This window comes from Phyllopteryx taeniolatus, chromosome 7, assembly GCF_024500385.1.
Source record: "Phyllopteryx taeniolatus isolate TA_2022b chromosome 7, UOR_Ptae_1.2, whole genome shotgun sequence".
Classification (NCBI taxonomy): Eukaryota; Metazoa; Chordata; class Actinopteri; order Syngnathiformes; family Syngnathidae; genus Phyllopteryx; species Phyllopteryx taeniolatus.
Window position 1 is genome coordinate 22,991,818 of NC_084508.1, and position 20,482 is coordinate 23,012,299.

Genomic DNA, 20,482 nt, shown 5'->3' on the forward strand with positions numbered 1-20,482 from the left:
TCCACCTTATTGTCAAATAGTCTTAGAAATTGTTAAAAAGTCAATTGCACATTGTAAGGTAATAGTTTATCGTACATGATCACAAAAGTTACTTCAGTTCACTCAACAGTTTCAAGTCTATCTTCAATGAAGCGTGGTGACAGTGACTTATACAGGACGAATGACTTGGTTTTCATGCTGGAACCTTCATCTGGGGGAACCTTTCTTGAAGTTTGGCCAGCTTTTTCTTTTCCATGTTTGCTTTCCTGTACTTCTCCCGAAGGAACTTCTCAATCCGTAACCTACAAGACGAACAGCACAAAAGTACATTTATTGTACAACATACAGCTTTTACAAGATGTGGATGTTGCCTGTGTACTGTATCCTACCTGATGTGCGGTTCAACAAACTTGGGTGTGTAAAACCTCTTACGCTTGTATCTTTTATTCATATACCAAGGAATGGCATACTCCTTGAATCGATACCTAGATGAGAAAAAAACTTAACCTGAGTGAAGGGGCAGGAACAGTTTTTTTGGAAACCGTGTCTCGTCATTTGCACTCATTAGCTATTTCATCTACAGTTAAAACCCCACAATTCCTGGAGGATAGAGACAGGGTCCATCCATATATGGTGAAAATCTGGAGTAACTGATGCCACCCAGAATGGTTTGTAATTGCCTGTAGATACTACAAAAATGGCAGCAAAGCACTTTTTCTTTCAAATAGACAAAGCTACGTCCTGACTAAATGAAGCTGCTCCTCTCTATTCAACATACTAGTTGCTTGGCACCAAGACGCCATCAGATGGTGCCAAAACAATATTAGACATGGCTTTGACCTCAACACAAAAACGTGAGTTTTTTTTTCTTTTTTCTGTTACTACATGGTTTATGCAAAGACTGGTAAAACACTTTTTTTTTTTTTTTTACTTGCAGCACAAGTTTTATGTGGTGACCTACCCCTGCCCTCAAAAACCATCTCAAACAAAAAGCTTTGGAAGCTACAAAGCAAACCTGAGCACTTATTTGAAGCTAAAACATTTATCATCTAAAATAGGTGAAACGGGTGACCAAAAACATTATAGGGGACCCCCGCAGAGATTTTTATTAATTTTTTTAACATAATTTAAGCAATCTCGAAGACTGAAGAGTACAATAAGGCAAAATTAACATTTTCTTCACACAGAAAAACATTTACTTTGCTCAAGTACATGTTGATGTACAAATTTAAGATTAAAATTAAATTTGCCTAATTTCTTTGCTTTTTTGTTTTGGCCTCCAACTTGAGCCAGACTCATCTCCACCTGCAGATAATGCGTGCTTCAAGATGTGCCGTATGAATAGCGCTCTCATTCTGGAAAAAAATTGACTAAAATCATTTTGTCTGTTTCACATAATTTTTCACGATTACCAACTTCAAAGGCTAATCCCAAATGCATCCTCCAGGAAAATATTAAATACAATATTTTTCTGTTTTTATTGGCCATTTCTGAATTTGAAGTTAGTTCATTCGGTGTGATATAATCCCTAACATTGGTCCGTCACTTAATACATTTAACATTAACATCTGTAAACTAATTTGATAATTGTAGGTGTGTTTCCTAATTTATGCAAGATGTACCAGCGAATCAACTCTTGCTGCCGATGTTACGTGTGCTTCGCGGTTCCGCTGGCACCACGACCCGCAGCACCTCAATGCGAAAACACAAAAGACCAGTGCAACAAATACGACACCGTCTGATCTGATGAGCAAAATTGTTGCTCAAACGTAAGAGTAGCAATAGAGGATGTCCGCTCCAGGGTGACTCAGGTAAAAGTAAAAAGTAGTCCTCAAAAAAATTACTTGAGTAAAAGGTACACAGGGAAATAATTACTCAAATACTAAGTAAATAGTGAGTAACTTCAGATTTTGTTTTAACCACAGCATGAAAGTCAATAAAAAAAACAAATTCCAAAATAAAATGTGAATTTGCATATTCTGATGTTGCTGTGCGTGTATGCACAGTCAAAACTACAACAAAACATCTGCAATTTACTGCACGGTGTTTTCTCAAGTTATACGTGAGCTGAAATAGCCACGTTTGGGCAGACAGTGCCAGACAAATACAACTCTACATGAAAGCTGTTGTTTTTGTTCGTTTAAATGTAAACAAGTAGCTCGCCGTTGCCTTCATGGTAACGACGACCTTCCCAACATGGTGGCCACGTATGCACGACATTCAGCGGGGCTGGCTTAGCTAGTGTTAATACCTATGCCCGGGAAGCCCAATAGAAGACATTGTGTGAGGTCATATGACTTTCTTGTGTCGTTTGATTGGTGAACTAGATTTAAACGTCACTAGCGCTTAAATTGGATTGGCGCAAACAGGCCCAATGCGGAAGTCGTAGTCTCGCAAACAAAATCGTTAATATTTGACAAATAAAAGTAGCGAGCGACATTTAGCTCATTGTAACGGAGTAAAAGTACCGTTACTTTTTAACAGCAGAATCGTTTTTTTTCTGGTCTCGTCAACTCCTGTGAGTTATCCAAAGCAGGTCCCGAGCGCACAGGCGGAACCTCAGGCTGATGCGCTCGCATATTAGTCCGCCGCGGAGTAATATTCAGAAATCACACTTGTGCGTGGATTGTGGTTGTGTGGAATGGATCTAGCTGCCAGCCTTCAAGGAGTACAAAACACCCTATGACGTCAGCCACGGTGCCCCCGCCTACCCGCTTTCGCCGAAAGTATGTATGTATGTATGTATGTAAAGTGCAAAAAATTAGAAGGCAGTAATGTTGCCCCTCAATCAATCATAAATGTGAAAATTAAGGTAGCATTTGTAACGCAGCCTCAGAACATTCATACACAACTCCATGAAATTAAAAGTCAGACTGCCGTAAATAAAGGGCAGTAACGGTGCACCAGAATAATGACTAGCTCTAAACTCGCTGTTCGGAGATTGAATTTGCCATCCACCCACTGCGCCGTCAGACTCTGAAGTGACAGACAAAGGCCAGAATTTGAGCAGTAGACAGATTCGTACCACTGTACATGTATCTTCCACCTCAAAAGCCAGGAGTCATAATATTGCATACAGTAGTGATAGATTATTGGCCACGCCGATTATCGAGGCCAATATTTGGCTTTTGGCCCATATCGGGATCTGTCTTTACACAGCAGATTATCGGTCATGTTAAAAGTGGGTCGAACTAGGTTTACTTTGTCTGGCTTTACAGCATAACAACTGTGCTCTAACCTCATTACAGGAAATTACACAATGTCCCATAATAGCTTCACTGTTCTCAAAGACTAACTGACTTAGTTTTGAGAAAATATATTCATACTCAAGAATTTTCGAGGCTTGCTTTAAGAGTCAATGCCCTGTCGGGCTTATCTGTTACGTGGAATAGACCGGGAAGTCCATATTTCACATACAAACTATAAAATCCTGGTTTCTTTAAAATAAAATATGTGCAATATAAATCAACCATAAATGTTGCAGTTAAATAAGGTTCACTAAGGTACATTCAACGAACTACTGCTAACACAAACACACAGAAACAAGAATTCACGTAATTGGGACAAATAATTGCAATAATTCAAAATTGCATGGCGCATTGCATTCTGGGTACTGTGTGGCTTGATGTCGCGTTTGCTTACCCAAGCTTACCCCCCCACTGCGACAGACTGCGTTCGTTCTTGGCTTCTTTATTTGAGCCAATTACTGTTTAAAAGTGTGCATAAAGGCATTTCAATGAAGTAAAGTGTTGGAGTTTCATACAAAATTATTCAAAATTGTGATGCAAATATTTCCCCTTTTACTGTAAACGAATATCGGCTCTCGGCTTCCTTGATTACTAATAATCAGTATCAGTCCCAAAAAAACCATATCGGTCTATCACTACCATACAGAGAGCAAAATTCCACAAACAAGCAAATGCCAAACCCCTAAGATGCAGATGATCACTGTACATGCCATTTACATCAGGATCTGCTTGGTCAAATTAATTTGTGTTGTACATTTTCCCAGAAAATTTTGGTCACGGTTCAAATGTGTTGGTGTGCAATCTCTCACCAATAAACATATCCAAACATGTTCCTCCTCCAGGCGCCTGGTCTGCCCTTCTCCCGGCCCATTTGGAGTAGACGCAGTGAAGTCTCTCTCTCCATCACCACCGTCTCCAGCCTGATCATGGATCGCTGCACCTAAGAAAAGAAAGACAAACTTTAAAAAAAATAAAAAATAAATCATGCCTGTGGCAATGACCAAACCTGTCTGTATGGTGAGGAAGTCATCCAAGCATGAGACCAACCTTCCGTAGTCTCTCCGGACTTGGCATCGGAACCCTTTGTCTTCTCGCTTCCTGCTCCAGTGTGAGCAGCATGTTCTTTTCTTTCAACAGCACATACCTGACACAAGACAAATGCTTTTAAACACTGCCAAAAATATGGACTTTTACATTAAAATGTAATCCATACAATATTACCAGAGTTTGTGCAAATCCTCGTTGCTCTTCGTTCTCAGTTGTTTGGCAGTCCATGGTGCACCTGCAATATGATAACCCCCAAAACTAAATGCGTACAGTGGTGCGAACTACATTTCGCAAATTGTTAATTGTGAACGTATTACTTGTTTCTGTTTTACCTGATTTCACCTTGCTTTCTCCCCAGTTCTCAGGGAGGTCAAAGAACTCATCCAGCCCCCTTCTGTGAATGCTTGTGTGCAAGGCGCGACACTGAACCAGCGGGATGCTGCGACTGTACCAGCACTGGGCAACATGTGGTATCTTTTCCCTGGAAGGGGGGAAAATATGTTTAGTCTTTTCATGTACTATATACAGAACAGATACAGTAACTGGGTGTAATTCCTGGTGTAGACACTTTTACCTTAAGAAATGCCAAGGAAATTACAATAACACCATGAAAACCATGGCCAGGCGGTCAGATTAACCTTGTTGCTAACTATTTTAAACGTTACATCCTTGCAACCTGTCATGTGTCTTAAGGTCAGAGAAGGGGGGGGAACTCGGGTGTTAGCGCGAAGCTAATGATGAACTAGCTCCAATTCGTATACCGGTACATACAACTGGGTTCTTACCTGCAAATATAAGGGTTGAGATGTGTCAAACTAGCTGCACATCGTTGAATATTTATCTCCGAAGATATTCGACAAACATTCTGCAACTGTTTGCAAAGACTGAAAACGCGTCTGGTTGAAGAGGACGTCGCCATCTTTGCAATGCATCCACCACATTACCCAGAATGCATTTCAGTCTGATATTTTTTAACGCATATTTTACTTATTTTATACTCAGCAAAATATTAAAATAAAACTGTCATTCTACATTTATAGACACTTTTAAAATAAAGTAAAATTAGAACAATGATTAAGACCTGTTAAAAAGTATCTGCCCAAGGATATTAACGCGAGATAAACCAACGTTGTAGAAGCCCAGCTAATCGACATGCCTACATGGCGGCCATGTTGGAAAGGTCGACGTTCACATCATAGACAATCCATGCCTATTTGAAATTAAGCCGTCACCGGCTTATATTTCAACCGACTTTCACGAGGGTTACTGTTTTGTGTACGCAAAATCGTATGCTACCATCATACAATCTTTGAAAAGGCAAACAATAAAATAGGTGAAAGGGACCTCCAGTTTTCCTGTTGTAATTGTACGGCGTTTTACGCAACAGTATGCGGCACGACGTACCGGCATCCTGGGACTTTTGGTTTTCTTTCCGTCCACACACATGGAGTGTGCTGCAGACTTTGACCTCCTCCTTTAGCGTCGCCGTGGGCATACAGCTAAAACTAGAATTGTTGTATTTACCTATACATAGCTGTGTATTTGCCCCTACTAATAATGGCGGCTTCCGTTTCAGGACTTTCGACAGCGAATCACAGTGTGTTTTGTTGGAGCGCCATCCCACAGTAGCTATGGTGGGTATCGGTCTACTCAGGTCTGCTTCTGCCATCGCTGCCAGACTCAGTCCACTGAAATCTGGCAATGCGGTGACAAATTTACTGGCTCGAACAATACCGCGTACGGAAAAAGGTACGCGACACTACGATTGAGTCAACTGTTGTAATTTTGTGACAGAAGCTTGTTGTCTCTTCTTGTGACCTTGCGTGAGGGTTTGTTAGCATGCTAATGATAGCGAGTTGGCACGGTTTGCCTGGCAGTCTTGCAGAGTAGTAACACTATGTATCAATTTCATCTTTATTACCTAATTAAATGCACCAGAGACCTCATCGTGATCATAATTAAACTTATGACTTAAATATCCAGGTTTTTTAAATTCTGGATAAATTACTTAAAATTGTAACTTGGTCAGACTTTATAATAAAATTAGAATGTCATGACATTCTTAGAGCACACTTTACTATTCTCACACATCCATCGATTGATCCATTTTCTATAGAGATTGTCCTGAATAATTGTAGTTGGCAATAAAGATCAGAATCAGAATCATCTTTATTTGCCAAGTATGTCCAAAACACACAAGGAATCTGTCTCCGGTAGTTGGAGCCGCTCTAGTACAACAGACAGTCAATTTACAGAACACTTTGGAGACATAAAGACATTGACAAAAAACAATCGTGCAAAAAGATGCAGAGTCCTCTAGCACTTAGAGCAGTTCGAATGACTAATTGATCAATCATCAATCAATTATGTTTCAGGAATATGGGGGCATGTCAGTGTACTTGGGGTAAAACCATGAAAATGCAAAAGCCACACAGTGTGGCCGTAGCCGAAATTCAAACCCGATCCATCCATTTTCTGTAACGCTTATCCTCACAAGGGCCGCGGGCGTGCTGGAGCCTATCCCAGCTACCTTTGGACGAGAGGCGGGGTACACCCTGAACTGGTCGCAAGTCAATCGCAGGGCACATAGAAACAAACAGCCATTCACACTCACATTCACACCTACGGGCAATTTAGAGTCTTCAATTAACCTACCATGCATGTTTTTGGGATGTGGAAGGAAACCGGAGTACCCGGAAAAAACCCATGCAGGCACGGGGAGAACATGCAAACTCCACATAGGCGGGATTTGAACCCCAGTCCTCAGAACTGTGAGGCAGATGTGCTAACGAGTCGTTCACCGTGCCACCAGATTCAAACCCCGATCCACAGAACTGTGAAGCAGATTCGCTGACCACTGCTACACCGTTCTGCCTATTCTCACCCAGTATAATTTTAACACACTTGTTTTTCAGTGGCTGTCCGTTGGGGTCATGGGAAGAAAATGTTTGTCATCAAACCAACTGAGTTCTATGACAAGCGATTTTTGCGTCTCCTGGTGAGTTTAAAGGAGTTTATGCAATTATTCACTATATAAAAACAGTTCCCAGGTGTCTTGATAAAAAAGGTCCCAGACATTCTTGCATCAAAATACACAGAGCATAAAGAATTATAGTACATTTCATATAAACTTGCCACACGTTTCGTTGTGACCGGGGCAGAGCTAGAACGTGCGACGAAGCGAGCGCTTACTCCTAACCTAGTGTTGGCAACTTTTTGCCCCCTCTGGCGACTGACCATTAAAAAAAGATGCCGATTCTGATACTGATCATCCATGAGTGAGATCTGCTGGTTACTGACGATACCGTTCATATGGATTAGCTGTACATTTTTTAAGTTATTTGTGGTGAGTGGTATCAGCTATTAGGGATGTAACGATATCTATATCTCACGGTTCGGTTTCATCACGGTATTAATCACACGGTACAATAATTATTGCGATATCATGGGATATCTTCTTGACTCTTGCCGAGTCTTTCTCAATAGGTTTAATTAGTTTCTGTCCATTTTCCCACAGGTTTTTGTGAAAAAGACAGCTTCAAATCATATATTACCGTGCATTTCTATCCCTGTCTATCCAATGTTTACATTCATATACTCTACCTCCAAAACAGTATTATTGTTGCAGCAATAATCTGTGCAATCACAAAACTGTCCATTGAGAAATTGTCCGTTCAATAATTTAACAGTATTTACTGTATTGTCATATGTTTTTATTTATAACTTTACAAATTGGATACTGCCGACTAACAGTGATTTCTTTGCTTGAGTCCAAAAATTCAAGTGACGTCATAAACGCAGGAGCCCTCTTAAAGGCATAAGAATCCATAGTTTCTTTTCCTCAGGGTAGTGATATTATAAGATAATTGATTTTTCTGAGCAGCCTCTGTAATGTGTTTTGATTTGAAATGAGGGAAGAAGAGAGGGAAGTATGTCAGATTTATTTTTCATCAGTCATTATCAAATGATAATATTACCTAGCCCGTCAATGGGGTTTTCCATAAACTATTTGTTTTAATATAAAATGAGGGTAATTATTTTTGTTGTGCGTTTAGTTTACAGTAATCTCCAACTAGGGTGTCAATAAACAATTTAAAGCATCCTCCAATTTGGATTAATTGCCCAGCCTCATGCTCCACTGCACACATTCTCTGCAGGCTGCAAAGTATGAGCCGCGGGTGATTGGTTTTTGTGATCGGCAATGAAAGGCATTGATAGAAGACAGCCAATCTCGTCTTTTCCACGGAAATCGGCCAATCAATTGGAGCATCACTACTCTGATATTTATTAGACTCGTATCCCACCAGTGTTAAATGTATCACTACCATTTTAGTAATTTTAGGTACATTTTGTGGCGATTTCCTTGTGTGAAAATACTTACTTTTGTTTTTTATATTTATTTATTTATTTATTTCTAGTGCATTGCTGATTTTATATATATATTTCTACATTTAAAATGTTTTGCAATGCCTTCTGAGGGTGGATCTGTTTTTTTGTTTTTTGTTTTTGTCGGTTTACACTTCTTTTAGTAATACCTCAATAAAACCAATAATTGTGGTGACGATAATTGTGATGTGAAATGTTCTTATTCCATCTCTAGTGGGCAGACACTCCAAGGACCCAACTATTTGTATAAGAACCAATTACATTTTACAGTGTCCCGTTTAAATTCTCACAAAATTGATTGGATTCATACAGGAGACAACAAGTGACTATTTCTCCTTTTCCCCCTTAGCAATATTACATCCTGCTGACCGGTATTCCAGTGGCTGTAATTGTCACATCTGTAAATCTCTTCATTGGTGAGTGATCCAACACCTTGAATGCAACGCTTTCATTTTAGACTGTAATCGAGCGTGATTGTGTTGTGAAGGTGAAGCGGAGCTGGCGGAAACCCCCAAGGGCTATGAACCTGAGCACTGGGAATACTACAAGGTATGTAGCACCTTCCCCAACACAAACAATAAAAGGGGGATGGTCTATCTATAATTTCCTCAAATTTTTAAACAATGGAAAGTTTTATTAATCCATTCAATTAAAACTGTCACCATCATAAAAAAGCTTTTGCTATTTACTGCACAAGCATTTTTTTAAGTATACTGTAATTTCTCGTGTATAATGCGCGCCCCCAAAGTTGACCTCAAAATTCTGGAAAACCCTTCTACCTATCTATAATGCATTTTTACAATGCATGATTTTGCTTCTACTCATATGATCAAAACATGAAGTGTTTTTTCAAATAATTATTCTGAAGTTAAGCACTTTATTTGAACATGTAATACTTTTTTATTTACTTGCTCTTATTTTGAAATTCACAGCCTTACTTTTATTTAGTAAATGAGAAAACACACAGTTGTGCTCATATGTTTGATTACCCAGGCAGAAATTGTAAGATGGGTACAATTCTTTAAAGAAAACATGAAGGGCTAGGCGAAACACATTTAATTTTATTTTAATAGTATTCGAATTAAACTGTCAAGTATATCAGAAAAGCATTATCATTAAACAAAATATAACCATAAAGAAATGAATGATGATTGTTTTTCAGTCATATTTAAAAACAAAACAATATTTCACAAATTCTGCCAGGATATGTAAACTTATGAGCGCAACTGTACATACAGTATGTGGAGTCATATGTACCCCCTATTGGAATGAAACTATAGGCTACACCTTTCTCATAACCTCTTGCTGGCGGTGACATTGGAATGAAAGTGTACAGCTTTTTTATAACCTCTAGATGGCGGCATACATTTATAAAACGTGAAAGCTTTTTCATTTTCCCCTATACCTATGTGTAATGGACGCTATTGACTTTTGACAATTTTTTGGGCAAAAAAATGTGCATTATGCACGAGGAATTACGGTAATTTGCTTGTGCCTGGAAGGTAGTTAGTTGACTTTGCAATGTATATTCTGTACTTCTATAACTGATGACAACTTATTTTCATAATAACTGTGATTATGTTGCAATGACTTGAATTTCCTGATCTTTGGTTACACCTCTCTCTGTTGTGACATCAAAATAAGACAAAGAAAATCCAAAGCACACTCGAGGAATTTATCCGTTCGATCAGGGGTGGGCAATACATTTTCTGAAGGAGCCACATGAGAAACTGGAACATTTGTCAAGTGCTACACTAACTCAATTGAATCTCAACTGTATTCTATATTAATTTAATGTATTTATATTAAGAATTGTATCGTTTCAATAAGATGCTACTTGGTATATGTTAATGTTATAATTAGAAAATGAAAATGTTCACCAAAATGAAAAGCAGTTATTAAAATAACATTAACATCCATTGTCGCTTGCCATATTGCGCTTCACTTTTCACAGTCTCAGGCATAGCAGATTTTTAAATCATACCCATCTAATTTTATATCGCAGTATCATAGGATTTTGCGGTGATCATTTTTCCACATGGACTAATATTACAGGCTCACGGAGCAATAAGCTCGAGCCAGGAGGAAAGTGTGTGTAAAAGACACAGAATGTTCAAAGTTTGGGATCATGTCACATTGAAAAATAGAAGGAAGTGCAATGTGTCTACTGCAAAGTAGAAATGACTTGCAACTGCATGCCCTTGGTAAAGTAAACGTCCATCCATCCATTTTCTATGCCGCTTATCCTCACTAGTGTCGCGGGCGTGCTGGACCCTATCCCAGCTATTTTTGGACGAGAGGCAGGGTACACCCATGGTGGTATACACCATGTCACCAAACAGCACAGTGATTACTTGTCACCCTTTAAATAGTCCGACTGACTGATTACAAGTTTGAATGCACCTGTGATGCTATTTAGAGACAATACCTTGTTGGAACATGTCCCTATGGCCAAACTATTTTCACTCTTTTCCAGGGGTACCATCATTTTTGTCCAGACCGGTTTCATGAGTTTGTTTTTTGAAATAATTCTGTTGAACCATAATTCAAAAGCAATGTCTGATTTTCATTAGTTAATTTCTATATATATTATTTATATCTTATTATTATTCTGTATTCCTGTGTTGTCATTGACTAATATTTAAATGTATTTGATGGAAAACATTTCAGTGTGACTAACATGCAAAAACACAAACAAAAAAAACCAAACAAAAAAAAAATATATATATATATATACTGTGTGTGTGTGTGTAAATGCATTATGGTATCCATTATGGTATTGCTGTGATGTTTTAAACTACAATATTGTCGTTGTAGAAAATCAAGATAAACATGGCTCTAGTATTTGGTTTGTTCAATATTATGAGTTATGAGTGTGTGTGCGCCTTTGCCTTTTGTGCGACTAAGGTTGGTATTTGTGAATTGATTATATATTACTCATTGTGGCTGGCGTTAGGTACAAAGTAAGGTTTCTTTATCTGCTAAGTACAAAAACCCAATTGACCTTCTGTGAGTCATTGCTGCCATTTTTAAATCAATTAGCCTATAAAGCTGACTGTATCAGAAATGTGCAGTTGAGTAATTGCACTACTCTGACCTTCAAATGAAATTTGCGATACACTGAATCCACAATAAATGTACCGCAATATAGCGAGGGATTCATGTAAAAGTGTTTTGGGATCATAGTTTGTGATACATTTTTTGCTTAAAATTTAAATTACTAATATAGGCAATTCTTAAAAAAACAAAAACAAAACAAAAATCGGGGGGCATCAATTACTTGGTGATTTATCCTATTCGCAGCAGGCCTCTGTCCCTATCACCCGAAGATAGTGAGGTATCACTGTAGTTACTGTCTTTCAAGAACTTACTGTAACGGAATACCCTAATTATCGGAACCATTTAATTGAAATGTCGTGCATGCCCTCTTTCCCCATACTATTGCAGCACCCGATCACTAGGTGGATTTCTCGGACCTTCTATGACTCCCCAGTGAAGGACTATGAAAAGATGATGGCTGCGATCCAAATAGAAAAAGAGAAGGCAGACATGAGGTGGGTGAAAGCACTATTGTGTCTTTTTAATTTTTTCTGAAGATCCTTATTCTGCTCTTTTGCAAGTAGTTACTTGTGAAGTGTCCTGAAAAAGAACATCACAGTACAGCCTGGTGCATCTGAGTAAATTCAAATGTAACATTTGTTTCAGTAGTTCAATTTAAAAAAGGTGAAACTTGTATTTTGCACAGATTCTTTAAACTGAGAAAAATATTTTTCAAAAGGCCAATTTCAGCCTCATTTTTATATTAAACTATTTCGTTGAAGTCATTTTCTAATTTCTTGGGATTAGTTTTTAAAAAAATATAAGCAATCAAAATAATAGAAAATTATCCAATATTACAATCTGTGAGTCACGACTCTATGTTCGGAATTAAATTTTTTTAAATTGAACTACAAGCCTGAAAGAAATGAAGTTTTCCATGGTATTCCAACTCATTCAGATGGACCGTGACAGTTATCTGCAGGGATGCACAAAAATTGTTTTTGTCCATGGATACAGATAACCGATAACTTGCTGCTTCTCCAAGCCGATACTGATAACCGATATTATAATTTTTTTTTCAATGGTTTATACCAGGGGTCTTTAACAATTTCCAGACCAACGACCCCTAAACTAATGGACCCCCTACTCATGTATATTGTATATAATTGTGTTTTATATAAAACTGGTCCTATAATACAATTCCTTTTTATTGTCACTATACACAAGTACATGATTGACATTCGGTGCCATGTATAAATGTACCTGCAATCAATCGATATGCAAATAATACATAGGTTTAAATATTCATGTATTTTAAACAATAGAAGAACAGGCGATCTTTGTTCTTTATTTATTTATTAAAATAAACTTGTCCTGTTCAGCTGCATGGCCTTGGAGAATTGTGAATCTGTATGCCTTTGCGCTGGAAAGGTTTTGCTCTGCAACAGGGGAGTTTGAAATACTCCCTCTGCTTTTTTTTTTATTTTTAAAATTATTCTGATGTTTATTGAAAATGTAGCAGAAAAGGGGTTTAGGGGGTCAGACAAGAGTGGACAAGGGGGCGAGGGGTGAAAACCACAGCAGAACAATAGTGAAGACAGTCTTGATATTTGAACACAAGTAACATTACAAGTTATTTGTAGATTGGAGGGGGTGGGGACAAAAGGTGAGTACATGCAATTACTAACCAAGAGAACCAGATAAGAGAGGACAGAAAAAAGGTAGGACAGTATGTGGGCAAATGAGCAAGGCAGTGCTACTGTGGAGTGGTGCGGTGGGATTATTTTTTGGTGTCTAAACACTTGTAAGAACCGGTGAGTTGATGTTAGTATAACCTGTGTTGTTATTAATAATCCATGCACAAGTATTTAAAGTCTATAGTGTTTCTATCGAACTTATTAGTGAATGAACACCACATCACATGCATGTTAGTCAACTGGTGGACAGAGTTGCTGAGGAAGGGTGAGCAAGTCAGTAAGCCCATCCAGCAGGGTACCCAACCAGGGGGACACCACCAACCACCCAGGACCCAGGGAGGTCCCGAGCCCGACCGAAGCCCCCCGACCAGTCCCAAGGGGAGGGGCACGGGCACCGGACCACCGCACATTAATTACCGCCACCACATTAATCAACGTTGAACAGTTTACCATTTCAACCGCTTTTATACTCAGATCTTGGTGATGAAAAGCGTTACTCATGTCTCTCTCCACTTTATCATGTTTTATAAAATAACACAATTATAATGAGTATGTTCTGCAATTCAACCGTATCAAAATTTAGCTTTATCCTTTTCCCCCATTATATACTGGAATAACTGTCCTCCGGTTATGTTCTTGGCAGAATTTTAAAACTATGGAAGTTCAGAAACATTGTTCTGGAAGTGAATTCCTATATGTTGGCAGCTCTACAAACTGATTGATGAATGATTGCACTTACAGTATAAACTACAAAGACAAACACACACACTATCTTACAAATAAGTTAACCACTTTAAGTAGAATTACTCATCATTTTAAAGACTTATGACAGACGTAAAAGAAAGTTGTTTGCAGAGGGATACTGTCTCTTCATAATGTTTTATAGATAGCCTATTGCTGGAATTAATACATGTTGTGTAGTGTATTTTCAATAGCATCCTTTTGGGTAAAATTAGTGTGTTTATGTAATTGATTTGTAATCGTATTGCTCATATTGTACTGAGCTGAAAGACAATTTCCATTTGTCACAGTTGACTTTGGAGGATTCACTGTAATGTCACTGTCTGTTCATTGAGTGGATGTTCTTTCTGTTCGTGGTCGATAGGCTGGCACAGCTGGAAGTGCGCAGACACATGAGGCAGAGAGGAGACGGCCCCTGGTTCCAGGTGGAAACCCTCAACAAGGAGCTCGTCGACTCCAGCCCCAAAGCAACACCTGATAACTAAACCAGACCGTTGTCAGTACGTTGAGCTGGTCTAGCTCGCTGTTTGTACATTCACGCCTCCTTCATGCTTAAATAAAATATCTATGTGTACCTTGTGTGTGTGTGTGTGTGTGTGTGTGTGCGTGTGCGTGCATGAAAGGGAAGATTCATTATAGCTTCAGTGATTTATGAGGACAAAAAACTAGGCCACAACATTACCGGTAGGTAAGAACTATAATGGTCAGGATTAATGAGGTAATCATTTAACTATCTATTGTCTCATACTTTTGGCAATATAATGTATCTTGCGGAACTTTTCTGACATGCATTCTTAGTGCCCTAGGAACTATTGAACGGAAGCCCTAAATTACTGCCCAATGTTTACAGTATAACATTTTATATTATGAATGACTTGATAAGACTGCCCAATTTTGATACACTTTGGAATTTAAAGTAAATATAAAATTTTTCTTCATGAAATATATGGTTAAAACTGAGATGGTCAAAATGATTGTGATTTTGTGCTTTCAAAACACAACTTGAAACCACACCAGGCCATTTAATTCACAGTGAGCGACATGATATTTTTCTAATGTAAAATATGTCTCGGTTCAATAAAGGCTGGGAAAGTGATTACAGCTGGGCCTACCCATCTATTGTTGTAGTAACACGGGTGGCCACTGTGGGGCAGGGCCGAGGTAGAATGAATACCCGATTCAGGGGTGTCAAACTCAAATTCACGGTGGGCCAAAATTAATATTTAATGAAAAATCACTGCGATATGCATGTTTCCCTTCTCTAGAGAAATATAGCGTTAAAGTTTATCATATGACAACGAACTTAAATTTTGTTTAACACTGAATCTGGCATAAACAATCTTTAATATTATAAACACATGAGAAATAAAATTTTCGATAAAAGACATCAGTATTTTGTTGTTGTTTTGTATTTAAATAGACAACATGAATTCTTCTGTCTCTCTATTTTCTATTTATCTATCTCCAACTACCTTTCTTTTTTGTGCAAGTCTTTTTTCAAAGTCCAACAACAAAACAACCCCAAAATATAAGAATGTCCTTTATTAAAAATCTAAACTTCAAACTATTAACAGTCCCTGCCTAGCAGTTGATAAAGGGCATTAAAAAAATTATTTCAATTATGTTATATTCTTTGTTCTTAGTTTGACATATATGCCCTATATTATTGTATAGTATTACTGTACAATAGGAGTTGATGAATGAGGAAAATGAGAGAGAAGAAAAAGTAGACTCAGGACAGAAGTGAGTATTTGCGAGCAACAGTATGGTTTCATGCCTAGAAAGAGTACCACAGATGCATTGTTTTCCTTGAGGATGTTGGTGGAAAAGTACAGAGAAGGTCAGAAAGAGCAACATTGTTCTTGTGGATCTAGAGAAAGCCTATGACAGAGTACCCAGAGAGGAACTGTGATACTGTATACATCTGTATAAGGCTGGAGTGGCAGAGAAGTATGTTAGAATATTACAGGACATGTACGAGGGCAGCAGAACAGTGTGGAGATGTGCTGTAGGTGTGACAGACGAATTTAAGGTGGAGGTGGGACTGCATCAGGGATCAGCCCTGGGCCCCTTCCTGTTTGCAGTGGTGATGGATAGCTGAGAGATGAGGTTAGACTGGAATCCCCGTGGACCATGATGTTTGCAGATGACATTGTGATCTGCAGTGAAAGCAGGGAGCAGGTGGAGGAACAGTTAGAAAGATGGAGGCAGGCACTGGAAAGCAGAGGAATGAAGATTAGTAAAACAGAATATATGTGCATGAATGAGAGAGGTGGAGGGATAAGAGTGAGGCTACAGGGAGAAGAGATAGCAAGGGTGAAGTGTAAATACTTGGGGTCAACCGTCCAGAGCAATGGTGAGTGTCGTCAGGAAGTGAAGAAACGGGTCCAAGCAGGTTGGAACGGGTCGAGGAAGGTGTCATGTGTGTTATGTCTCTGCTAGGATGAAGGGCAAAGTTTATAAAACAGTGGTGAGGCCAGCCATGATGTACGGATTAGAGACAGTGGCACTGAAGAGACAACAGGAAGCAGAGCTGGAGGTGGCGGAAATGAAGATGTTGAGGTTTGCTCTCGGAGTGACCAGGTTGGATAAAATTAGAAATGAGCTCATCAGACATGTCCGGAGGAGAATTAGTGAGTATATTGGTATAAGGATGATGAGGATGGAGCTGCCAGGCAAGAGAGCTAGAGGAAGACCAAAGAGAAGGTTGATGGGAAGACAAGAGAGCAGTTGGGGTTAGAGTTAGAGAGGAGGATGCAGGAGATAGGCTTACATGGAAAAAGATGACACGCTGTGGCGACCCCTAACGGGACAAGCCGAAGGGAAAAGTAGACGATTGTACAGTATTACTGTGATAGACAAAGCCTAAGTTTTCCTTTATTTGTGTTGTTAGAGAAATATTACTGTTGTGAGTTTATTGTTTTATCAAGATTCCACAGATGGAGTGGCAGTGTTTTCATTCGTTGCAACGTGTAAAATGCATGCATGTTTCCCTGCAGGGGTCGTCACGGCGGTGTAGTAGTAAGCGTGGGCGTCTGCATGAATCATTTCAAGAGGTGGGAGTGGCTGCCGTGCAGAAATATTTCCACGCGATGTCACGTGACGTTGGAAAACAAACACATAATAGAGCCTCCGTGTTTTTAGCACAGCATCCCGCCTCGTACACGTCTTGTGATTCATTTATTGACAGTACTTTGATGTTTCCCAGAGGCACGCCCCCGACGCCGTCCTCCACCTTCCTTCTTTCCGCCCTGCCTCCAATGGCCGGAGGAATGTAGTGTTGGTTTGCCACTTTAAAAATAACACCGCTCACCTCTGAGAGCGCGCGGCTCCGGTGGCTGCCCTGCACTGTGCGACGAGGAGCGGGAATGCCAACATGGCTACAGACCTCGGCGAGATGCTGGTCCCCTACATGCCCACCGTCAGAGTGCCCAAAACCGGAGACAGGGTGTTTAAGAGCGAGTGCTCCTTCTCCTTCGACTCCCCGGTAAGTGCGGGTTTTATTCCGGGGGAAGGGCAAGGTGAACTTGCAGCATCTTCATTGCTGAACCTGGATGGATGGTTACATGTGAAGAGCTGGAGGCTGCTGAATGGATGGAAGGGCTTTCCTTGACGAGCTCAGGCCAGACGTGAGCGCGACGAGCTGCGACCTTCCTGGTTGCCGTTTGAATCGGGTCCTCGATTTACGACGGAGTGCAGTTTGTACAACGTCAACTTAATCTGAATCTGAGCCGTAGTCTATCACACAAAGTCTCAATTACAGTAAATATTGATTTAAAAAAACACGTAGGTCATAAATATAAAACAATAAAATGAAAAACCTTAAAGTAGGGCGGTAATTGAGCGTGTTATCTCGTGCTGTGTAACGACATTTTACAACGTCTTTGTGCAAACTACAATACATCAATGTGCACTGTTCAAATGTCGAAGGATGAGACCGTCGTAAACCAAGGACCTCTTGTATGTATCATCTGTGTCATGTACCTGTAAAAACCTGTGTACCACGAATAGAGACTTGTGGAACACGAACACTATCTGTCCATCTACTCCGGGGGCTCCTCGGTTTACGACGCAGTTAAGTTGCTACGACGGTTTTCTCACCTGAATTTGTATTGGAATTGGACAGAGTTGTAGTCTCTCACAGTGATTCCCAACCTCTGTGCAGCTTGCTGAGGCACAGTAGTGTGCTGTGAGAGATCATGAGGTTTGCCGCAGGATATTATCGAATTTCACTTCATTGTCCCGAAAATTATTTAAGTCCTTCTTCATCCATTTATGCCAGTGATGTATCGTGACATTCAAAACAATTGAATACCCTCCCAGAGAAAAGAAAGGAGGTAATCATCATTATTACAATATACTGTATACACTTTTTGTGACATTTTTGTCCAGTGGTGTGGCATGAGATTTCACTAATGTAAAATATCTGCCTTTGCTTAATAGAGATTGGGCAACACGGGTCTATCACGCAGTCTTAATTACAGTGAATATTGATACCATAACCTCTTAATGTTGTATGACCAGACCGTTGTAAACCGAGAACCTCCTGTATCTATCTATCGGTTTAATGTACAAACCTGTGGATCGAGGATAGAGGCTTGTGGAACACCATAAGTATTTATCTACAGGGGTGTCCTCGGTTTATGACGGCGTTCCGTTCCTATGGCAATGACTTAACCCGAATTTCTACGTAAGTCGGAACGAACCGAAGTCTATTACACAAAGTCCTAATTGAAATAAATATTCGTACGGTAAAAAAATGAAATAACATTGCTAGTTTTTTTATTTGTATTTTTTTTCCACAAAAACAGGTTAGGCAGCACGGTAATTAGTGGTTAGCATGTCCCTGGTTTGAATCTCAGCTCAGGTTGGGTTTTATCTGGGTGCTCTTGCTTTCTTCCCACATTCCAATAACGTGCAGGTTAATTGAATGTGTGTGTGAATGGTTGTTGCCCATTATGTGCCCTGTGACTGACTTCTGCCATGTCCAGGATGTACCTCATCTCTGTGGATGGATATTATGGGTTAAGTTTACTTTTTAGAACAGTTTATTCGTTTTTAAAAAATTCACGTAGCATTAGGCTGTAGTTTGCCCACACTCTATTTTACAGTCGTGTCTTTTTGAGTCCAGTCTCTATTCAGTTAACTTTGACACAGTGTACTTGTTTGTTATACTTCTAATAATTCTCAATGACTCCTACATATTACCTGTGCTCCAAAAAAACACGTTCAAAGCTCTCGCAACTGTTTTTAAAGGTGACTCAGCTGCCTGGAGTTCATCATGTTAGCTTGAGGATGGATTTATTTTTAACCTTGTGCTGTTCAAGCTCATATGTCACTCTGGGCCACTTAAAAGTTTATCACACTGGCTCTTTACATGTCGACATGTAGGATATTGCAGGTTTTTTTTGTTTTTTTTTGACTGGAAAAAGCAGGATGATAATGAATTGTACTGTTTTAAATATTTCAATATGAGTGACCTGTTGAATTGAAGCTAACTGTAGCCTTAAACACTTGTTGTCTTAAGCAAGGACTGCTACAGAACAGAAGTGTCAAGAGCGATACATACATACCAATAAGTGGGCTGGATGTGAGCATTTCCCTCCTTCCTATTAAAGTCAGCAAAAGCCGCATTGTCGGATGTCTGTGAAGCAATTATCTTGTAGTGTGGGGTGTGGTAAGAGTGATTTTTTTCCCTAACTTGTTCTGCTGGGAAAAGTTGGGATGAATCAGAAACGTTAAAGCTGTTCAATCGGTTAAAATGTTAAAGATGAGTACAGGTATGTGTGTGTAGCCCACATAAGCAAATGGCCCCAGTTTTTGTAGAGGAAAAGTTCTATAAAACTCAGCTAGAAGACCTGTATTTCTTTGTGAGCATACCTTTTCTTTTCTTTTTATTTGACACATTTTTTTTTAACCATGCTACTGCACTCTGCTGACTTTGGAGCCTTTCATGATCCACAAATTGAGGCAATGTAGTGCTGTAATTGTATAGTGATATGTGAAAGGCTGTGTCCTGGTGTCACTCTCCAAAAGCAAGTGCTTGCATTGCCATGGCAACAGCAATTGAACCTTTCATCAGCTGATTGGTCACAGCTTCTTAGACTGCACTGACACCTTTTCATCAGCCCACTTAAATCATTTTGCAATTGTTCCGTAGACATTTAATTCATTAGAAATAGTACAGCATACGACAATTAAAATCTTTTTTTTGGACCACTTTATTTGACTTATTCATGATAAATTAGAAGTTCTGTGGAAAAGGAGATTTTTTTTCTGTAAATTGATAGCATGATTTATTTTTTGGGGAAAATCCATCATATTATTTTCATTTCCATTTTGCAC

At 39.3% G+C, this 20,482-nt stretch overlaps 3 protein-coding genes across 5 annotated transcripts in view; 2 read left to right on the forward strand and 1 right to left on the reverse strand.

Annotated features, from left to right (window-relative positions):
* Nucleotides 1-44: 44 nt before the first annotated feature.
* On the reverse strand, nucleotides 45-5,236 carry mrpl47 (mitochondrial ribosomal protein L47). Its single transcript, XM_061779035.1, has 7 exons — nucleotides 5,060-5,236; nucleotides 4,607-4,755; nucleotides 4,449-4,509; nucleotides 4,275-4,371; nucleotides 4,037-4,167; nucleotides 369-464; nucleotides 45-281 (listed from the first exon to the last, which is right to left on the reverse strand). The coding sequence occupies exons 1-7, from the start codon at nucleotides 5,191-5,193 to the stop codon at nucleotides 173-175; spliced, it is 777 nt and encodes a 258-aa protein (XP_061635019.1). The 5' UTR covers nucleotides 5,194-5,236; the 3' UTR covers nucleotides 45-172.
* A 520-nt stretch (nucleotides 5,237-5,756) lies between these two features.
* ndufb5 (NADH:ubiquinone oxidoreductase subunit B5) lies at nucleotides 5,757-14,711 on the forward strand. Its single transcript, XM_061779034.1, has 6 exons — nucleotides 5,757-6,023; nucleotides 7,190-7,272; nucleotides 9,010-9,076; nucleotides 9,148-9,209; nucleotides 12,108-12,214; nucleotides 14,502-14,711. The coding sequence occupies exons 1-6, from the start codon at nucleotides 5,906-5,908 to the stop codon at nucleotides 14,620-14,622; spliced, it is 558 nt and encodes a 185-aa protein (XP_061635018.1). The 5' UTR covers nucleotides 5,757-5,905; the 3' UTR covers nucleotides 14,623-14,711.
* A 2,469-nt stretch (nucleotides 14,712-17,180) lies between these two features.
* Nucleotides 17,181-20,482, forward strand: part of usp13 (ubiquitin specific peptidase 13) — a 64,732-nt gene continuing 61,430 nt past the window's right edge. For 2 of the 3 annotated variants that reach the window (XM_061778974.1, XM_061778975.1), the window contains exon 1: nucleotides 17,181-17,624. In XM_061778974.1, the coding sequence (XP_061634958.1) occupies nucleotides 17,514-17,624 (111 nt within the window). In that variant the 5' untranslated portion in view covers nucleotides 17,181-17,513. The remainder of the gene's footprint in view (nucleotides 17,625-20,482) is intronic. The other variant, XM_061778973.1, reaches the window with a different exon arrangement.